The 17,820-nt window shown below is 48.7% G+C and overlaps 1 protein-coding gene across 6 annotated transcripts in view; it reads right to left on the bottom strand.

Annotated features, from left to right (window-relative positions):
- Window positions 1–17,820, bottom strand: part of Arhgef7 (Rho guanine nucleotide exchange factor 7) — a 108,050-nt gene that overhangs the window by 44,796 nt on the left and 45,434 nt on the right. For 4 of the 6 annotated variants that reach the window (XM_029532163.1, XM_021219517.2, XM_021219515.2 and 1 more), the window contains 4 exons: window positions 10,597–10,681; window positions 9,143–9,273; window positions 5,737–5,938; window positions 357–445 (listed from right to left, as the gene is read on the bottom strand). In XM_029532163.1, the coding sequence (XP_029388023.1) occupies window positions 357–445; window positions 5,737–5,938; window positions 9,143–9,273; window positions 10,597–10,681 (507 nt within the window). Of the gene's footprint in view, window positions 1–356; window positions 446–5,736; window positions 5,939–9,142; window positions 9,274–10,596; window positions 10,682–12,480; window positions 12,543–17,820 lie in introns of those variants that run through there. The other 2 variants (XM_029532166.1, XM_021219516.2) reach the window with 1 other exon arrangement.

Genomic DNA, 17,820 nt, shown 5'->3' with positions numbered 1-17,820 from the left:
TGTTTCACCTATAGGGTTACAGCCCCCTTCAGCTCCTTGGGTACTTTCTCTAGCTCCTCCATTGGGGGCCCTGTGTTCCATCCAATAGCTGACTGTGTGCATCCACTTCTGTGTTTGCCAGGCACTGGCATAGCCTCATAAGAGACAACTATATCAGAGTCCTGTCAGCAAAATCTTGCTGGCATGTGCAATAGTGTCTGCGTTTGGTGACTGATTATGGGATGGACCCCCATAAACCTTACTTTTAAACACTCAATAGCCATAGCACCAGACTGTGACAAGACTGCAGTCCTGTGTGTGTGCAGAGCACGCCTTCCTGTTGTAGGACACGTGAGACGCTGTCTGCGGTTACTCACCACGTTGTAATAGCTCTTGTTGATGGCAGTCGTATCGAACCCTTTGGGAGGGCTCTTCAAGGTCCCTGATTTGGGTGACACAGGCTTCTCTGCAATTAAAAAGCAGAAGGACGCTTTACTTGTCAAAGCCAAGGTAACAATCACACCAGGCCTACATGCCAAAGCCTCACCTAAACACCAACCCGAGAGAGAAGGTGAGGAAGGGCCTTCAACAGTCGCTGAGGAGCAGACCACTTTCTCACACTGGGAACCCAAGGTCACTCTTTCCCCCACCCCACTCTCCCAGGCTGGTGTGGAAGCATCTGAGAAATGACACTCAGCAGTGCCAGGAAAAGTTCAGCTACACCTACAGCTTCACAGGGTCAGAAATACAAAATGTTCCACAAGCAGAATTAGAGAAATGTTAGCAGGTATATAAGGGTCTTAAAACACCAAGCCAGAGTTCTGGGAATTCTACATGCTAAAACAGTGGCAGGTGATAGGCTTCTAAACAGCCAACACATAAGAAAAGAGATGCTCAGCAAGAGACTCCTGCTGTACACCTGTAAGCGGTCCATGCTTAGGGCGCTGCCACCAGACACTATCCACAGCTTTCCCACTCTATTGGGAGAAGGCATGTAAACAGCCGTGTTCTGTGTCGCCCATCTGTCTGTATCTAGCAGGGCTTCCATGGGCATGTCTCTTACTTGCTCTCTGGGATGGGGGAAGTCTACCTGCCACTGTTTGTATTGAGGGAAGGGAAAGGGGTGGATCCACTGATACTGGAGTGTTGTTGGCTCTGTGGGATAGGTGGATGGTACATGCAGTCTAACACTGCCACCTTCCCACCTCAGATACTCGATTATTGCCTCCCTGTAATAATACTGCTGTGTGAATTCTGGTCACTGAGCAGAGGGATTCTATCTCTCTGAGTGTGAGAAGGCATCTGCCCAGTCTCTCTCTGACTCTCCTACTCTCTGCTCACACTTCCTCCTACTACCATCTCATAGCACCAGGCTCTCAAGACTATTTCCATACCCAGCATTTCCAAGCTACAGGTCCTAAAACCAAACCTTACCCTTGGGTTCCCCACCATGGGACTGTTTGCCTAAATGCTCATGCAGTACCTCACTGTCAAGTTTTCCCACACAGTTGGGAGAAAACAACAGAAGGCATCCTATCCTCTCTGGTTGGAGGAGCGCTGCCTATAGGATGGAGAACCGCCCGCCCAGGGGAAACAACCCTCCTCTCCTAAGTGTAAGTAAACAGAGGGACCCAGGGCTTCTGGCTCAGACCCATCCTTTCCACAGGCAGACTCAGCAGGGGACTGGGAGTCTAAGCTGTGAGACACTTTGTATACATGGTGGCAGTGATTTAAGCCTGGAAAATCTAGAGTTTGGGCAAGGATACAAAATGGTCAAGTGTGACCACTGATTCCCCAACCCTTGGAGAAAGCACACAGGAACTTACAATCTAACAGCAAAGAGAAGAATTTCTAAAGTCTCTTCTCTCTTCTTTTATTTAAACCTCGGAAGGCATCACCTAGTCAATAAAATTCAGCACTTACTACAAGAACCAAGAGAAAGTTTTTCACAATGAAGTTTCAAGCTACAATGTTAATGAACAAGAACCAGAAAGAGTGGGTTGGCTGTCCTCCTACTCCCTCTGAGGACGGCTACAGAGCACAGGATGGATGGGAAGTCTATGACCCTGTGTCCTAACACATCTTACCATCAGCTCTCAAAGGCCATGAATCATATCCATGGATTCCCCTCCACCAGAGAGACTGCAGCCAACCTCACAAAGCTCTGCTAAAAGCAAGCAGGTCTACAGCAAGAGGACAAGTCACTCCTCATTCCAAATACTGTGTCCACACTCTCAGTATCAGCACAGATGTATGTGTGAAAGGACACAGATGGACAGACCCAAAGTGGAGTTTACAGCACTTCTGAGGACCCAGTACAATAAGCAAAACGGAACCTTTTGATGACAATAATCACAAAAAGCAGCCTTGATGCTTCTACCAAGTAGCCTAGAGACTTCGAGGAAGGACGCTGAGCACACACAGCATATGGACATAATTCCCTTAAAGCAGCTGGGTACCATGAAACCCCACGTAAAACAGTACTCTAAGCACTTGAACATTGATGTCTGTTCTCAGCAGCCCACATCAGCCCCTATGATGGTCATCTGTGGCCACAAGCACAGAATCATGCTGACTACACATGAATCTTGTGTCTCCACATTCATTCTGCAACAGTAATCCCAATATCACTGACCCCCAGAACCTCCCATCTCCCTTGAACTGAGGGATATATGTTGTGTATTAATCACACATAGTGCCTGTATGGATAAAACACAATAGAAATCCATACATATTACACATTCAAAGATGGTGCACATAAAACTGCATAACAGCTATGCACCTTCTGTAGCATTGTACATACCAGAAGCTACATACATTATGGCCTGCCAATTAAAGATTCTTACAGACTCCTGGACAGGCCTGTACTGGAAAGTTTGTCAACTTGACCCAAGCTAAGGCAGTCTGGAAAAAAAAAAAAAGTTCTCATTAAAGAAACTGCTTCCTGGAGGCTGGAGAGATGGCTCAGCGGTTAAGAGCACTGACTGCTCTTCTGAAGGTCCTAAGTTCAATTCCCAGCAACCACATGGTGGCTCACAACCATCTGCAATGAGATCTGATGCCCTCTTCCGGGGTGTCTGAAGACAGCTACAGTATACTTGCATATAATAAATAAATAAATCTTTGGGCTGGAGCAAAAGGGGCCAGAGAGAGAGAGAGAGAGAGAGAGGGAAAAAAAAAAAAAAAAGGTGTCTTAAGACAGCTACAGTGTACTTACATATAATAAATAAATAAATAAATCTTTTTTTTTTTTAAAAGAAAAGAAACGAAACTGCTTCCAGGCACTGAGTAAGCGGCTCCCCTCCATGGCCTCTGCTTCCATTCTTGCCTCCAGGTTTCTTCCCTGTTTGAGATCCTGCCTTTATGGTTAGAATGAGTAACACAATCGTCCTTTACCTCCCCAAGTTACTTTTGGTCATGGTGTGTGTTCACAGAGAAACTACTGAAAGCAAGCCAGGCATGGGCCAAGTCTCACCACATGAGGGAGACAGTCAGTCAATGTCATCCTTTCTAAGAGAGGCAGGGAAGCTGAGGGGTAAGGAAGAAAACAGAAGCAAGGCTCTTTTGTTTGCACAAAAGCTGTAAGTCAAACCAAAGTGGGATGCCAAGTAAAAAGGTCCAGCCAGGGAAATGGACTCGGGCTTCTGTTCAGTGAGGAGTGAGCCATGAGCTTCAGTGAGGGGTGCTTCAAACTGGCAGCTTTCTGCTCAGAACACTAACTAAATTACAAAAGGCATCCAATGCCACAATTACAACTCCAAATAAACTACTGGAAAATACAATACCAAAATGTGACTATCTAACTCTAGGATTCGACTGTTGGCTACAAAGACATTGTTTAAATTTTTTTTTAATAATGTGTTTTTACACCAATCTGCCTGAACTACCAATATTTAGAATCAGACTGGCTAAACTTTTCTTACAATCAACTCATGTTAAGAGAATTCTGTAAGTAGGAGCTATTCCCAAAAGAGGTCACTCTCCTGTCTCACTGTCAAGTAGAGGGCATTCAGCATAACACTAATGTGCAAAACTACAGTATTTCTTGTATTTAAAAAAAAGGGGAGGGGACCTGTAGGTTTCAATTTGACACAAAAACTATGAATTCAACTTGCCTTGCTGAGAACAGTATTCCTGAAGAGGGGTGTGCTGTGGATCAAACCCAGCGGCCATACAGGTTAGGTATATGCTCCAGCACTGAGCCCCAGCCCCAGCCCCCAGTATACAGCTCTGACACCAGGGTAGCTTGGGTACACTTTAAACTGGCACAGAGACACAAACTTCATGAATAAGGTGTAAGCGTAAGAACAGGGTGGCGTAAAGAATTTGGCATTTATACACACACAACACTGGTCCTTCCTGAAGCTTCCTCCTTCTCCACACTCCACACCCAAAGTGCAACAGCAACCCCACATGCAAAGCACACTCTACGCATGCTGCCAAGAGACAACATTAAATTTATATCTCTGAAATATTTCCAGAAGTCATGTGAAGAGAACTCTGGGACCTCCATGCCCACCTAGTGGCATTTCTTATGCTAGGTGAACTAAAAATTCTGCAAGGAGAAATATCTGAGAAGTAAAAATGTCACAAGACACTCATACTACAGCAATTTAAGCTAGATAACCGCAGATACCGCCACATGACCTAGACAAACCAGACTGAACAATCACCCCCCCTGCCTGAGCCCAAGGGACTCTGCTTACAGCATGAGGGACTCTCCCACAAAAGCCCTGCCTATGACATCTTTTTACTTGTTTTGTATTTTAATAAGAAAATCTTAACCAACTGCAACAAGAAAGCAAGATTACTCACACACGCACGCGCACACACACACACACACACACACACACACACCCCTCTCATGCCCACATGCGGTACACCCCTTGAAAATGAGTAGCCATCTTCCCCAGGTTTGTTCTTGACAAAAGCAGTGGTCCATACAAGAGAAAAACCAAGGGATGCCCTTATCAGGAAGAGCAGTACTGAGTCTCATGAACAAGGAAACTCAATACTGCTGGCCCGAGCACTCAACTCCAGGACTCACCAACGTGGCATTAATGACAAGCATGCATTAAACCATTCGCCCCAGACAGAGAGCTTTCAATTCTAAGACACAAGTCACAGCTAAGTGGCAATGAAAGTGGGCTGAAAGCTGCTACTCACCCCTGAAAGATTTGTCATGAACGAAGTTTCAATAACAGGAAACAGGAAAATCAACATATTTTCATAGAAAAAAATGGCAGAAATTAGCTGCCTGTGACTAACTGGTTAAAGAAATCTATCAATGGCAGTAATAAAACCCAGCCTAGCCGAGGCCATTAGAAAGCACCGGTTTTAACATAACGCAGACTGGTGACAACACAGACTGGTGACAACACAAACAAGCAGTGGCGGCTGCAGGGGCACACACCTGTGTACCTGGTGACTCAGAAGGCTGAGGCAGGAGAATCACTTGAGCTCGGGAGTTCGAAGATTGCCTGGACATCATGTCCACAGACTCTGTCTCAAAGAGCAAGACAACAATTAACAGAGACCTAAGAGGTTTCCTAGGAAAACAGCCGGGAAGTGCCAGGATCTGATGCAAAGCCAGTTTATAATTATGGGGCCTTTATCTGGCATCCCAACGTACAGGGGAGGATGAAGTTCATGCCACTGAAGACCAGACACTTTCTCTGCACTTAATGGAGAACAGGCACTCAAGACTAGAACATTCACATCCTTAGGCTCCTCCCAAAGTCAGGTTTAGCCACTCACCACTTGGCTTGATCTCTCGAACGTAGTTGCTGGGGAACCAGCCGGTCCGGCCATTGTGTGTGCCCTCCCACCAGCCTCCTTCCTCCACTCGTGTGACATGGATGACGTCACCCTTTGAGAAGGAGAGCTCATCTTCATTGGTCTGCTGGAAGCTAAACTTGGCTCGTACTACCAGTTGGCTGTTGGTGTTATCAGTCATGTCCTAGAAGGCAGGTGGGAGAAGTGGGAGAAATTTCCATCAAGTATGGTCTACTTTCCGATAAAAGTTACACTTCACTGTCATAAAGATGGCCAACACATTTGTATAAATGCTCCAAACTCCAACAGCAAGAAAGCACCAGGCATGGTGGTGCACGCCTTTACTACAGCATGAGGCCGAGCAGAGACAGAGAGGTGTGTGGATCTGAGTTCCAGACCAGCCAGTGCTACAAAGCAAGACGCTGCCTCAAAATAAACAAACAGTAGGAAAGTGTCTTTAAGAAGCTTAAAGCTCCTGATCGCCCTGTGCACCTTGACCACAGTCAGACTGCAGCCCAGGAGGGAAGGGACTCTGCACTCCCACTCCTCCAGGCAGGCAGGCAGGCAGGCAGGCAGGCAGGCAGGCAGGCAGGCAGGCATGGCATGGCATGGCATGGCATGGCATGGCATGGCATGGCATGGCATGGCATGGCATGGCATGGCATGGCAGGCAGGCACGCACGTATGCTCCTTGCTCGCTCCTGTGTGCTCGAGCTTGCATGTTCCCTCCCTCCTTCTCTCCCTCCCCCCATCACTGTGCCTATCTCTACCTTGAAAATTAATCTCTATACATGTGGACATGCTTCCAACTATATAAAGCCACAATGTACACTTGAGTCACTAATTTTCAGGTTATTTCTAATGTTTGTCTATATACTCCACAGTGTTTCTCATATCTCACAAAAGGCTGCCTTAAAAATATTCATACATCTATTTTTCATTGCAAATATTAAAAAGTATGTTAAATTCTAGTACTGGGACATTCATTAAAAACATTTAAACTTTAACAGATATTTCTAAACTAATCTCCAAAAAAGTTCTAAAAACTTACACCAAGCAACATGCCCGTCAATACAAAGATCCCTCCTTTTAAGGTTTTAACAAGCATTTATTCCGGAAAGAGTAACAGGAAAACAGCATCTCACATCCTGGATGGTACAGTGCTCAGAGACAGCACTTCCAGGTCTCTGAACAGAGAAGGGCAGGCTAGCGTGTATGCGCGTGTGTGTGCGTGTGTATGTGTGTGCGTGTATGCATGTGCGTGTGTGTGTGCGTGTGTGTGCATGTGCGTGTATGCGCATGCGTGTGTGCGTGTATGTGCGTGTGCATGTGTGTGTGCGTGCGCGTGTGTGCGTGCGTTTGTGTGTGTGTGTGTGTGTGTGTGTGTGTGTATCATCTCTTTTTCCACCCAGCTTGGTGAGGCTCTGGAGAGGCTGAGAAGTATAAATCTATCATCGAGCGACCAAAAAGGCAACCCCCTAGACCAGCCTCTCCCCACCACACAGAAACAGAGTCAATACAGAAGATCTACACCTATATTCCTAGGGACCACATACTGCACACCATCTACTGCACTGTGGGCTCATTTGACCTGCTTCTTGGGATGAGCCAAGGCTGACAGGATGCCCCGTCACCACAGCCCATTGGCATCCATGAAGACTAGCCAGGAGTCCTGGTCGCTTCCCTACTGGCTCAATGTGAGCACACTGGTGTATTCTGGCCCTCCACCCACTCAGACAGCAGACTGGCACAGGACCCCAGAGCATCCCTTGCCACAGTGTCAAAGACACAACAGAAGAGGTCCCCCACTGCACAGTGGACTTCATTCTACTCAGAAAAGGGTGCTCAATGGACAATGGTCAATGATGAGCATTGATGAGCAACTCCAGCCCAGGAGGATGAAATCTAAGCAGCCTGGCCATCTCCCATGGGTGCTGTACTAATAAAACTGTGTGAGGTGGCTTTGGCATAATTTCCTACGGCACAGTTTTCCAACTTGAAAACTGGTACCAGAGCAGTGTCAGGAAAACACCAGAGTCTAAGGTCTCCAGCTCCAAGAAAGGGGGAAATGCCATTACAATGTAGCCATTCCTCCAGAGACAGGGACATGGGGCATGATGCTCACACTAGCCCGCCACGCTGACAGCCACACTGGGGACAACAGCCACAGTCAGCTGTCAGTGGATGGACACTCAGACCCACACATTCAACAGCATCAGCAGGGTTCAAAAGACAAAGCGTGACAGTGTGTCTCACACATGAGAAAACCCTCATCCGAAGCCCACAGAGCTCATAGCCCGTGCTGAGAGTCGCCTACACAGTAGTGGTAAATTGGCTTTTAAAAACCTAAGAGGAATGTGTCAGAAATCCACACTTAGATTCTAAGCAAGAAATACCTGTTGTCCCTTTCACCATGCCAACTATGGGTTTTCTTTTTCTGAAAAGTTTCACATTTCCTCTTGGGGAACGAGGGCTGTCACCCCCCAACCCCCAGCAGCACCAGGACAGAGGCTGCAACCTCCTACACACACACACACACACACACACACACACACACACACACACACATTCTCAGTTCCAGGGCAGCCAGAGCTGACTGAGGAAGGCTTAGGGGGCAGGCTTGAGGCAGAGAAAGAGCTGCCTTCACTCTTCTGCTCTAAGGGAGTTGCATGACTTAACAGGTGCCCCCACCATGCAATCTTTCCAGCCCAGTGGGATGGTAGTCCCGATTCCCCAAGAGTCTCAGTGAAACTGGAAGCACTCCTGCTATGAGTCAAATGAGCAAATCCTTCCAAAGGCTTAAGAGTCCACGGTTTCCCATGTGCTCTAACGTAATGCAAAAAAGAATTGTGAGATCTGCTAATGGGGAGTCTTAAGGAGTTCACGGGACTAAGTTTGGGTGGCTTCAGAGAAATGTTAAAAACAAAAAGAGACGTAAGGATACAGTTGAACACAGCCCTGAGCGCTTCTCACTGTAGTGCCTGCCCCACAACCTGGGTCCTGCCCTGTTCTCCTGGCAGCAGGCTCCTGAATTACGCCCTCTCTGTGGAGCCAGACTTATGCATAAAGGTGCTGTTTATTCTCATATTCATGTGCACAGCGAGCAATTACCTGAGGACTGGGTGTCAAAGCATTCGCCTCTCTAAAGGAGCAGCTGCAGCCATTAGGATAAAGCCAGATAAACAAGTGTCCAAGAGCACTTGGCGCAGTATCTGTGGAGTCCAGTGAAAAGCACACGCCACCACACACAGCAGGAGCCACCCAGCAACACCAGGAGCCCAGGGTGTTCCACATCCCGTCTGCACGGGTTCACGTATCCTCCCAAGCACTTTTGCAGACCCTCGTGCCCGAAATGCCTTTGAATCAAACAATAAAACATCTTACTTACCAAGCTTCGGTACTGGCTCTGAAGCAATTTTGAAGTCCTACTGTGTGAAGACTGGGATCCCAGGGAATCAAAAGACTTTATTCGATGTGACGAGGGCCGAGCACACACAGAATCACTTCCTAGTCCGATGTCTGAAAAGGTGGAACACACAGAAGAAGTGCTAAAGGCCCGATAACATGTGCCTTCAACACACACTGAGTCTAAAACCGGGCCAGTGTGGAAGGACACAAAAGTCCACACAAAGCAGGCCATTCACACTAACAAAGAGCAGATTCTTCTGCTCCATAAACGATGCGTTCATTTCCCAGTTACCTCTCCAGGAGCAGTCTGCAGAGGACTGACTTACTGGTTCTCCAGTGTCATTCTCAACGGTCTGCACACCAGTCTACTGGTGTTTGGAACAACAGCAACTGCTCAGTGAGGAACTGCCAGGCACTTAAGTCTCCAGCACACAGCACACGTGCCCTTCTCCAAGACCACATGCCACAGCACAGAGGCAGGGATGAACAGCCACATGTCATATAGTGATAAGCCAGTCATGTCTGAAGACAGCACACACAGAAGTAGCTGGCAGAGGTTGCCCAAGCAGGCTACCCAGGCGTGCACCACAGCACAGCCCACCGCTGACCAAACATCACTGTGGGACTCAGGGTCACACTAAACAAGGGACTTGGAAAACAACTACTGGCTGATTATGTGTGTCAACTTGACACAAGCTGGAGTTATCACAGAGAAAGGAGCTTCAGTTGGGGAAATGCCTCCATGAGATCCAGCTCTAAGGCATTTTCTCAATTAGTAATCAAGGGGGGAAGGGCTCATTGTAGGTGGTGCCATCTTTGGGCTGATAGTCCTCGGTTCTATAAGAAAGCAGGCTGAGCAAGCCAGGGGAAGCAAGCCAGTAAAGAACATCCCTCCATGGCCTCTGCATCAGCTCCTGCTTCCTGACCTGCTTGAGTTCCAGTCCTGACTTCCTTGGTGATGAACAGCAGTGTGGAAGTGTAAGCTGAATAAACCCTTTCCTCCCCAACTTGCTTCTTGGTCATGATGTTTTGTGCAGGAATAGAAACCCTGACTAAGACACCAACATTGTGAGTGGTAAGGAGTGTGAAAGTACCACATGCTCTAAATCTTAACCGTGTACCAGTGAAGACACAGCCACACCCCAGCAGTGGCACACCCCAGTGTTCTGAAACAACAGCCCCCACTCCTGCTGTAAAGTCAGGAGGCAGGAGATGCAGGGCTCAGGGAAAGGGCAGCGTGCTGAGTGAAGGCTCCTGCACCAGGAAGTGCTGCCCCAGCACTCACAGCCCCAGTCACAGAACACCATCAACGAAAGGTGAAATGCTGAAGCAGCTTCTCTCTCAAAGCACAAACGCTCATTTTACCTTGAGGACAGAAAAACCAAAGCAATGAGCCTTCACAGCCTCAACTGGAGGACACTTAAAGAGTCTTACCTGCTGTCACTTTATTTAGTGTCACCAAGGAGCTGAGGACCTTGTTAAAGTTCTGCCCCTGATACAAATCATTTGCATCAAAAGTCTGAAAGAAGAAAATAAAGCAAAAAAATTAGTACCGAGTTTTATGCTAGCACAGAATAAACAAAACTCCCGACAATATGTGGTTTCACACGGTCAGCATCATTTTCTGAAAAACCTAGAGATAGCATAGCCTCCAAGTGGCTCCCTGGGAAAGGAGTCCATTGTAAGTCCCTTGTGAGGATCTCTTTATGGGGCATCAAGCCCTTGGAAGAGTACCAAACCTAACTCTGCTTCCTTTTCTACCCAGGTGAGGCGAAAGCCAGGATGTGGGCCAGGAGCCAACAGTTAACGGTACCCAGGAAAGGCGCGCGGTGGCTTGTAATCCTCTCTCCTTAGACCATAAAAGCCCATGGACGTGCCAAGGATGCGCTCTTCTAGCATGGAAGGTGAACTAAATTCACCCTACTGCACACAAGGACATGCACACACAGGGAAGCACAGAAGATGACAGCCACAGGTGGGAGATAAAGTGCATCCCAGAAGAGAGACAGGGTAGGGCCTCTAAGCAGAGTTCTGAAGAACCTAAGCTATAGGCAGCCCACTCGGATCGAGGGCTACCTAACCACTCTGACCCTGAGTCAGTCACACTGCCTGGTCATAAGACATCTGAAAACCAAATCTGTGTGAACGTATGTGTATGTGTACCAGTGTATGTACATTTGTGTGTTATGTGGATGTACCACCAACCTAAACCTAGGAGAGATAACATACAAAAGATGACCTGGTTAAACATGTCTGGCTTTTGTTTTTAGGCGCATGTGCATGTGTGCATGTGTGTGTGTGCACGCGCGCATGTGCATGTGCCTGCTTACAGATATGCTAAAACACTCACAACTCTTATACAGATAATTCTGATAACCAAATCCTCCAACACTGTATCCTAGAAAAACCTCACTGGTGCAAATTATAGAAAGAAAAGCCTGGATACCAAAACGTATCCCATATTGTTTCTCTCTTGAAGCACACTGGAACCATCTTGGTCCTCTGCCTGGGATGAGCACCTATGGGCTGGCACTGCACCTCGCGCCCTCCTCGCCTCCGTCTGCAGCCTTTCTCAGTGCCAGGAACTCCCTCCTCCGCCCCCTTCCTGCCTCCCACACCCTACCCCCTTCCCCTTCCTGCTGAGCCTTACTCATCTTCCTTCCTGAAGAGGAGCATGCCTGAGCCTTACTGAGCTCCAGAAATCCCCCAAGTACATTTATCACAAGGAAAACTTCATGGCCAGTGTTGATGTGTGCATTCCACCCTAGAGCATAAAGCCCAAAGAGGCGAACCAGACCATACATCTCACACTGCCTAGATCTGAGTAGATCTGTGGGTCGCTCATCCAGAGAGTCAGATGTAGCTCAAGAAAGAGGTTGAGGGTCAAAACAGATCTAAAAAGGATGCTGCTGAAAGCTCCCAGGAACCAAACCAAAGCACACACAGTGATGTGTCAGGAACCCCGGTCTCTTCGGGGCTTCCAGGCAGAGCCCTTAGAACCTTTACGACTACAGTCTGATTCCTGGGCTGGAACACCCGTGCCCAACAGAAAGCCAGCCTAAATGGGAACCCTGTCTAAGCTGACCTCCCTCCCTGTTCAGATTTTTAAGAGTCCCATAGGAGTTAAGTTCTATCTTTTTAAGGAATAAAATGACTGTCCTGGTTAGGCCTGTTTCCTCATGCAAACGTGAAGCCCCCCGAGTTATAAACTGCTGTAGTGGTGGTCTATCCTTCAGCTCTCAGTTCTAACCCTGTGCCTGGAAGACTCAAGCTACAGCATAGTCCCCAAGAAACACACACACACAAATGTCCACTAACCTTCATTATGGCAAGGCAGCAAGTCACAACCCCAGAACAACAGGATGTGAAATATGGGAAGCTTCCTGTTATTCCAGGATTATATAGCTCTCCTACCCAGATACCACGGAGGACCTGACTGGCTGCATCTGCCTGCCAATGGGCTTCAGCATGATGTCAGAATTCAGTGAGCCTACCGCTGCTACCTTCCTCCTCAGGAAACCCAACAATGAGACGAGACAAACCAGAAGGCACGCTCTAAGCCTGAGAGCGTTCAGACAGGACTGCTTTTCCAAGGAGCAGAACAGACTACTTCACTAAACAGAAATCTAAACAACAAAAAGCAAAAGTTCTTTAATTCAGAGAGCATTTGTGCCAGAGGAAGCAGGAGAGAGGCCCAGGACCTTCCCTGAAACAGCTCTCATAAACCAGCCAGTAACACACGGAAACTGTGCCCAGAGCCACTGAGGTGTCTAGACAGGACACACAGCCTGGATGCACACTGGGCTTCACCAAGCAGCTAATGGCGCAGGTTGGCAGGGAGGCTGGCTCTCACAGTGCACAGAAGGTGTAGGCCACCATCACTATGTAGACCAGAGGTGCACATCTGCCTGCCCATCTCCTGCCATGACGGTCTGTCTATCCAGGTGTAGTAGAAGCCTGTGTGACCCTAGATCCACAAGCCAAAACTAACTACATTTCCAGATCTTCAAAGGCTCTACAATCTGGCCTAGATGCCGCCTCCTGCCATTACTTCTTCCAGACCTCTCAAGTGCTCTGCCTGGGCATACTCCTTATTTTATGGTTAGTAATGGTATCCAAATGCAGTGTCAGGCTTAGCTCTTGTACAAAAGCGCAAAACAGGAAAAATGTGGCATCAACTGCCCAGGGTCTACCTGATAAGCTGTCACTATCAAGGTGACCCTGTGGGCTGGCATCACATCTGTGATGAAGGCACAGGTGAAGGTGCCTGCTCACCTGTGGCCCCAGATGTAGTACTTCTAAGCAAACTAACACTAACACTAACTTCTGGTTTGTCTCGTCTCAAACTAACACTGTCTCAATCAAAACAACAGTAGGACACACAGAAGCCTACCTACCTGGCACAGTTGCTAAGAAGGGATCCACCCCAGAACAGTCCTATCAGGACACAATTTTCTGACCTCCTCTATCTCTAGCCCAAGCTCACTGCAGCTGTAAGACTTTTCCTCGCTACAGCTCCCGGATAGATCGTCATCCTGCAGGCATCAACACTGGCCTGACTGGGGCTGGGACGTCTTGTGGGGAGGGTCAACAAGCCTCTGCCCGGGTCCTCAAATGAGAGCAGAAAGGCCCAAGTGGAGCTGCTGTCGAGAATGACAACTCGCTCCAGGCAGCAGAACTAGTCAGAGAAGCCTCTGCTTAATTTAAGCACAGGGGTGAGGAGTTATGCACGAGCAGTGTCCATCAACAAGGGGAGGCCTTCAACTCCAAACAAACAGGACTTCCAGAAACATCAGACCATCTAGAATAAAAGCACTTTAACATAGTGCCTCCTCCTCTCAGGATGCTGTGACACAAAATAAAGGTGATTCTGAGTAAGTACTGGTACACTCCTTAGCAAGCAAGGGTCCCTTCCACCCCAAAGCTAAAACACAGCACTTACACAGTGTTGGCAGCTAATGCTCCACAGGGACTCGGAGGGAGGGAGGGAGGGAGGGAGGGGACCCAAATGTATGCTAATTTGCTGTGAGGAGCACTCCTTCCCAGAGGACCCCACTGTGTCCTTCAGCAGGCAACAGGCAGAAGAGGACAAACACCCAGGTGGACTCTTCTACCCTGGCCTGTACTACACTCTCCACAGTGTCACCCCTGGGCAGCTGGGCAAGTGCACGTGTCCGTGGCCACGCTCTACACACAGGAGCGTGAAGAGCAAAGCCCTATAGTGTCACATCTGTCAGCATTCAGAAGCAGCTTGCGTTAATGTTGGTCACAAGGGGACAGCACTGTGAGGCTGGCAGAAGGAGGCCAGGACTCCTTGTGTCCTCACTGCAAAGATAAAGCTCCCTGGTGCAAGCAAAAGGAAGCCAGGGCCTAGCCTTGGAAGCCATGTGTGCCATGTATTAGGAGTAATCAGTGACGTCCACATCAGCAGACACGAGAACACTCCTTGAAGGAGAATAGTGCCTCAAGACTACCAAGGTACAAGCCAACCTAGACAGAGCAGGAGAGCCCACAAGGAAGCAGCATGTAGACACAGCATACAATTGAAACTCCAAAAGGTTCAGCAGCGCACCACACACAGACAGAGCCTATCCAGACACTCATGCGCTGATGCCCTGACCACACAGACATAAATATCACTGGCCACGAACCTGATGCGATGCACCCTGAGATACTGAACTAAAAGCAAACAAAGCTGAGTGACTCAGACCTCAATGACTAAATGGCATCCTTATCTGGCTGGCTACACCCAGAAAGTGCCAGGGAAAGGTGTCTCTCCTCCCCATCTCTCCTGCTATCTCAATAAGAATGAAGACCCTCTTACAGGACAGACTGACCCCAACACCTTGACATCAATCAGTTCCACCACAAGAGGTTTATGAGGAAGCTATATTCACTCATCCATCCCCCCCCTCTGACACACACACACACACACACACACACACACACACACACACACACCATGAGTCTTGGCAGATATTTTTGGAGTGTTGCTAGCAAGGTTTAAAAATATACTTTTGTCCTACCATATTGTCAGGCAGAATCTGTGATTTCAGAACAAGAATGACTGACAATGAATGGTAAGTAAGCTGTGCTATTTAAGTGTAATGCAAATGGTCCACACTGATCAAACAGTGAGATTCATCCCTGGCCCTCATCTTCGAGGCTCCTGCAGATTTTGAACTTAAGTCCACCTACTGCTCCTCAGTTATGGATAAAGACAGAGCTTCATAACCACTGCAGCGCTCTCACCTAAGATGACCCTGAACAAGCTACTGTCCTTTAAGATAAGAACCGAATCTTATTCCGTTTGTGGATCCTCTTCATCAACATGCAAACACTATAGCAGGCAACATACTCTTAAGGACAAAGTCAATTATCTCTGGTAATTTCCAGGAGGGCCTCCAGGAGCAGATGTGACAGTCCAGAACACAGTGGCACTGCTGGCCAGGGACCCTTCCAAGGCCTAGGAGAGACTGTCATAAAGCACAGCTAGGCAGTGACAGCATCCAGTCACACAGAGTGGAGATAAGCTTGCTGAGGGTAAATGTCACAACAGTTCATGCAGAGGCTAGACCTTCCAGTTCGAACCATCTTACACGTGGGGAAATGAGCTCTGACTCAGGGCATCTGAACTCTGCCCTGGACAGTACACTGCCAGCCAAGGAGGGGAGTGCGATGCTGCAGATACCAGGAAGCGGTGCAGTCCCACAGGTCACACAGGCCCCATACAGCCGCTCTCCATCCTTACCTCTACTTGGCAAACCCCTGCCTGCCCATCACTAGACCTGAACAGTTGTGACAAATGCTTGGACTAAACCTAAGGGAAGTGACGACGTCTACAACTCTAAAAGGCAGTGAGTGAGAGCATTGCAATGACAAAGGCCAGGCTTGGACCAGTATTTCAAGACCCTTCCTCCTACAGCACACTGAAGTGAGAAGTGGAAGATTTTAAATGGGGGAGGGGCTACGAGCAGTAGGCATCAGATTTTAGAAGACTACTGGGGGGAAGCAGATGGGTTCTGAAAATCCTAACAGAGTTGGGAACAGTCCCATGAAGCCATGTGAAACCAAGAACCACAAGCGACTGCACCTGCACCCACAGGCCATTTTGCAGAAGGTGAGCGGCACCTGACCCCTCTTTATACTGGGTCCTCAGAGCAGATCAGCGTCAGATGTCCCTGAGTTCCTGGAATGGACACTGAGAGGAAGAGGGGTCGGTAATCCCGCTCTGAGCCAGAGCTCAGCAGCAGTGGTTCAGGAAGAACTAGAGAGCGTGAGACTCTAGCCAAGGCCCTGCTCCTAGACAGCCCTCCAGACTCTCCTCCAGCTCTTCCTGCCACCCACATGATGGCACAGGCATGCAGGCTACTATCACAGGGCTGAGCCACAGAGACCTGAGGATGTGGCTCACTGGTGGAGTGTGTGTCTGTCAGACCAGGGCTCGATCACCAGTACCACATAAAACCAAGGTCTGACCACGGCACACGTGTGAGAAGCACCCGACAGCGTGGAGAAGGCGCACCCTGAGCACAGCACTGTCAGCATGAGGGTCAGAAGGTGGGAGGAGGCCAACTGGCTAAGTCTTGATCTGAAAGCAGCCCACCCACACTGGTATTGATGCTTTAGATGACACGGGTGCCAAAGCAGCCATGACCCAAGAAACGCCAAAGGCCCAGATGAGAACAACTCCCAAATAAAGCCTGTTCTCCCAATGTACCAGGCAAGGGTGGGCAGTGAGGTGGGAACCCTGCCTCAGCGAACACTGAAGGGGCAGGCAATGCATCCCTACCCCTACAGTAAAGTGAACCAGGGAGCTGGGACAGCCACAACAGGGTGCAGCAGCTCCCCAGGAGCAACTAGAGTGGCAGTGTCCTTACCCCTACATCAGGAAATACGGGTTTCAGCCTGGCATAGTGCCACACAACCATAACTCCAGCTACACAGAAAGCTGACACAGGAAGAAGGGTCACAAGTTCAGAGCCAGCTCAGGCTCTATTGTAGAATGAAACTGTATCTCAAAAAGTAAGTAAAATGACAATAATCAAGGCTGAGGAAGCAGACCCCTGGAGGACACTTGCCTGCCAATGGTTAAAGAGGCCCCAAGTGGGGGAAACAACCCACAGAGCACAGAGCACAAGACTGTCCATTACTGCCACAAAACCATACAGAGCAAACACTGGGATGCAGAGGGACTGTGGAGAGGGGAAGCTCAAATGTCCTACGTCTGCTGAGAGCTAAGGAGGCTGTGGTAAGAAAGGGAGCTTACAGGAAGAGCTCACAGGCTTCCTGACAACTGGACACAGCAGAGATAAGTAACTGCAAATATCACTTTAGTCAGACTCCATACACAACCCGAGGGAAGCCTGTGAGCAGGAAACACCAGGGCAGCCAGAGAGGCTTGCTACGGGCTTCAGGTGATGCCATCCAAACAGTCAACAGGACAGAAGCAAGGGCCGATTTCAGAAGTCACGCAAGTCAAAGAGAGCTCTTCCGTGCAGCACTCTGTAAGTCTTGCTATCCAGCTCCATATGGTTTCCAGGCCCATCTGCGCACATTTGGTTTCACCACACTCACCAGCATGACCCTGAGGACAGGGTCTGAGGACCACAGACCCCCAGCAAGAAGCCTTCCTCCTGTGACCCTCACTCCAATTCT

The sequence above is a fragment of the Mus pahari genome, chromosome 19 (assembly GCF_900095145.1).
Source record: "Mus pahari chromosome 19, PAHARI_EIJ_v1.1, whole genome shotgun sequence".
Classification (NCBI taxonomy): domain Eukaryota; kingdom Metazoa; phylum Chordata; class Mammalia; order Rodentia; family Muridae; genus Mus; species Mus pahari.
Note: the sequence above shows the minus strand (reverse complement) of the source record. Positions and strands in the feature narration are given on the sequence as shown.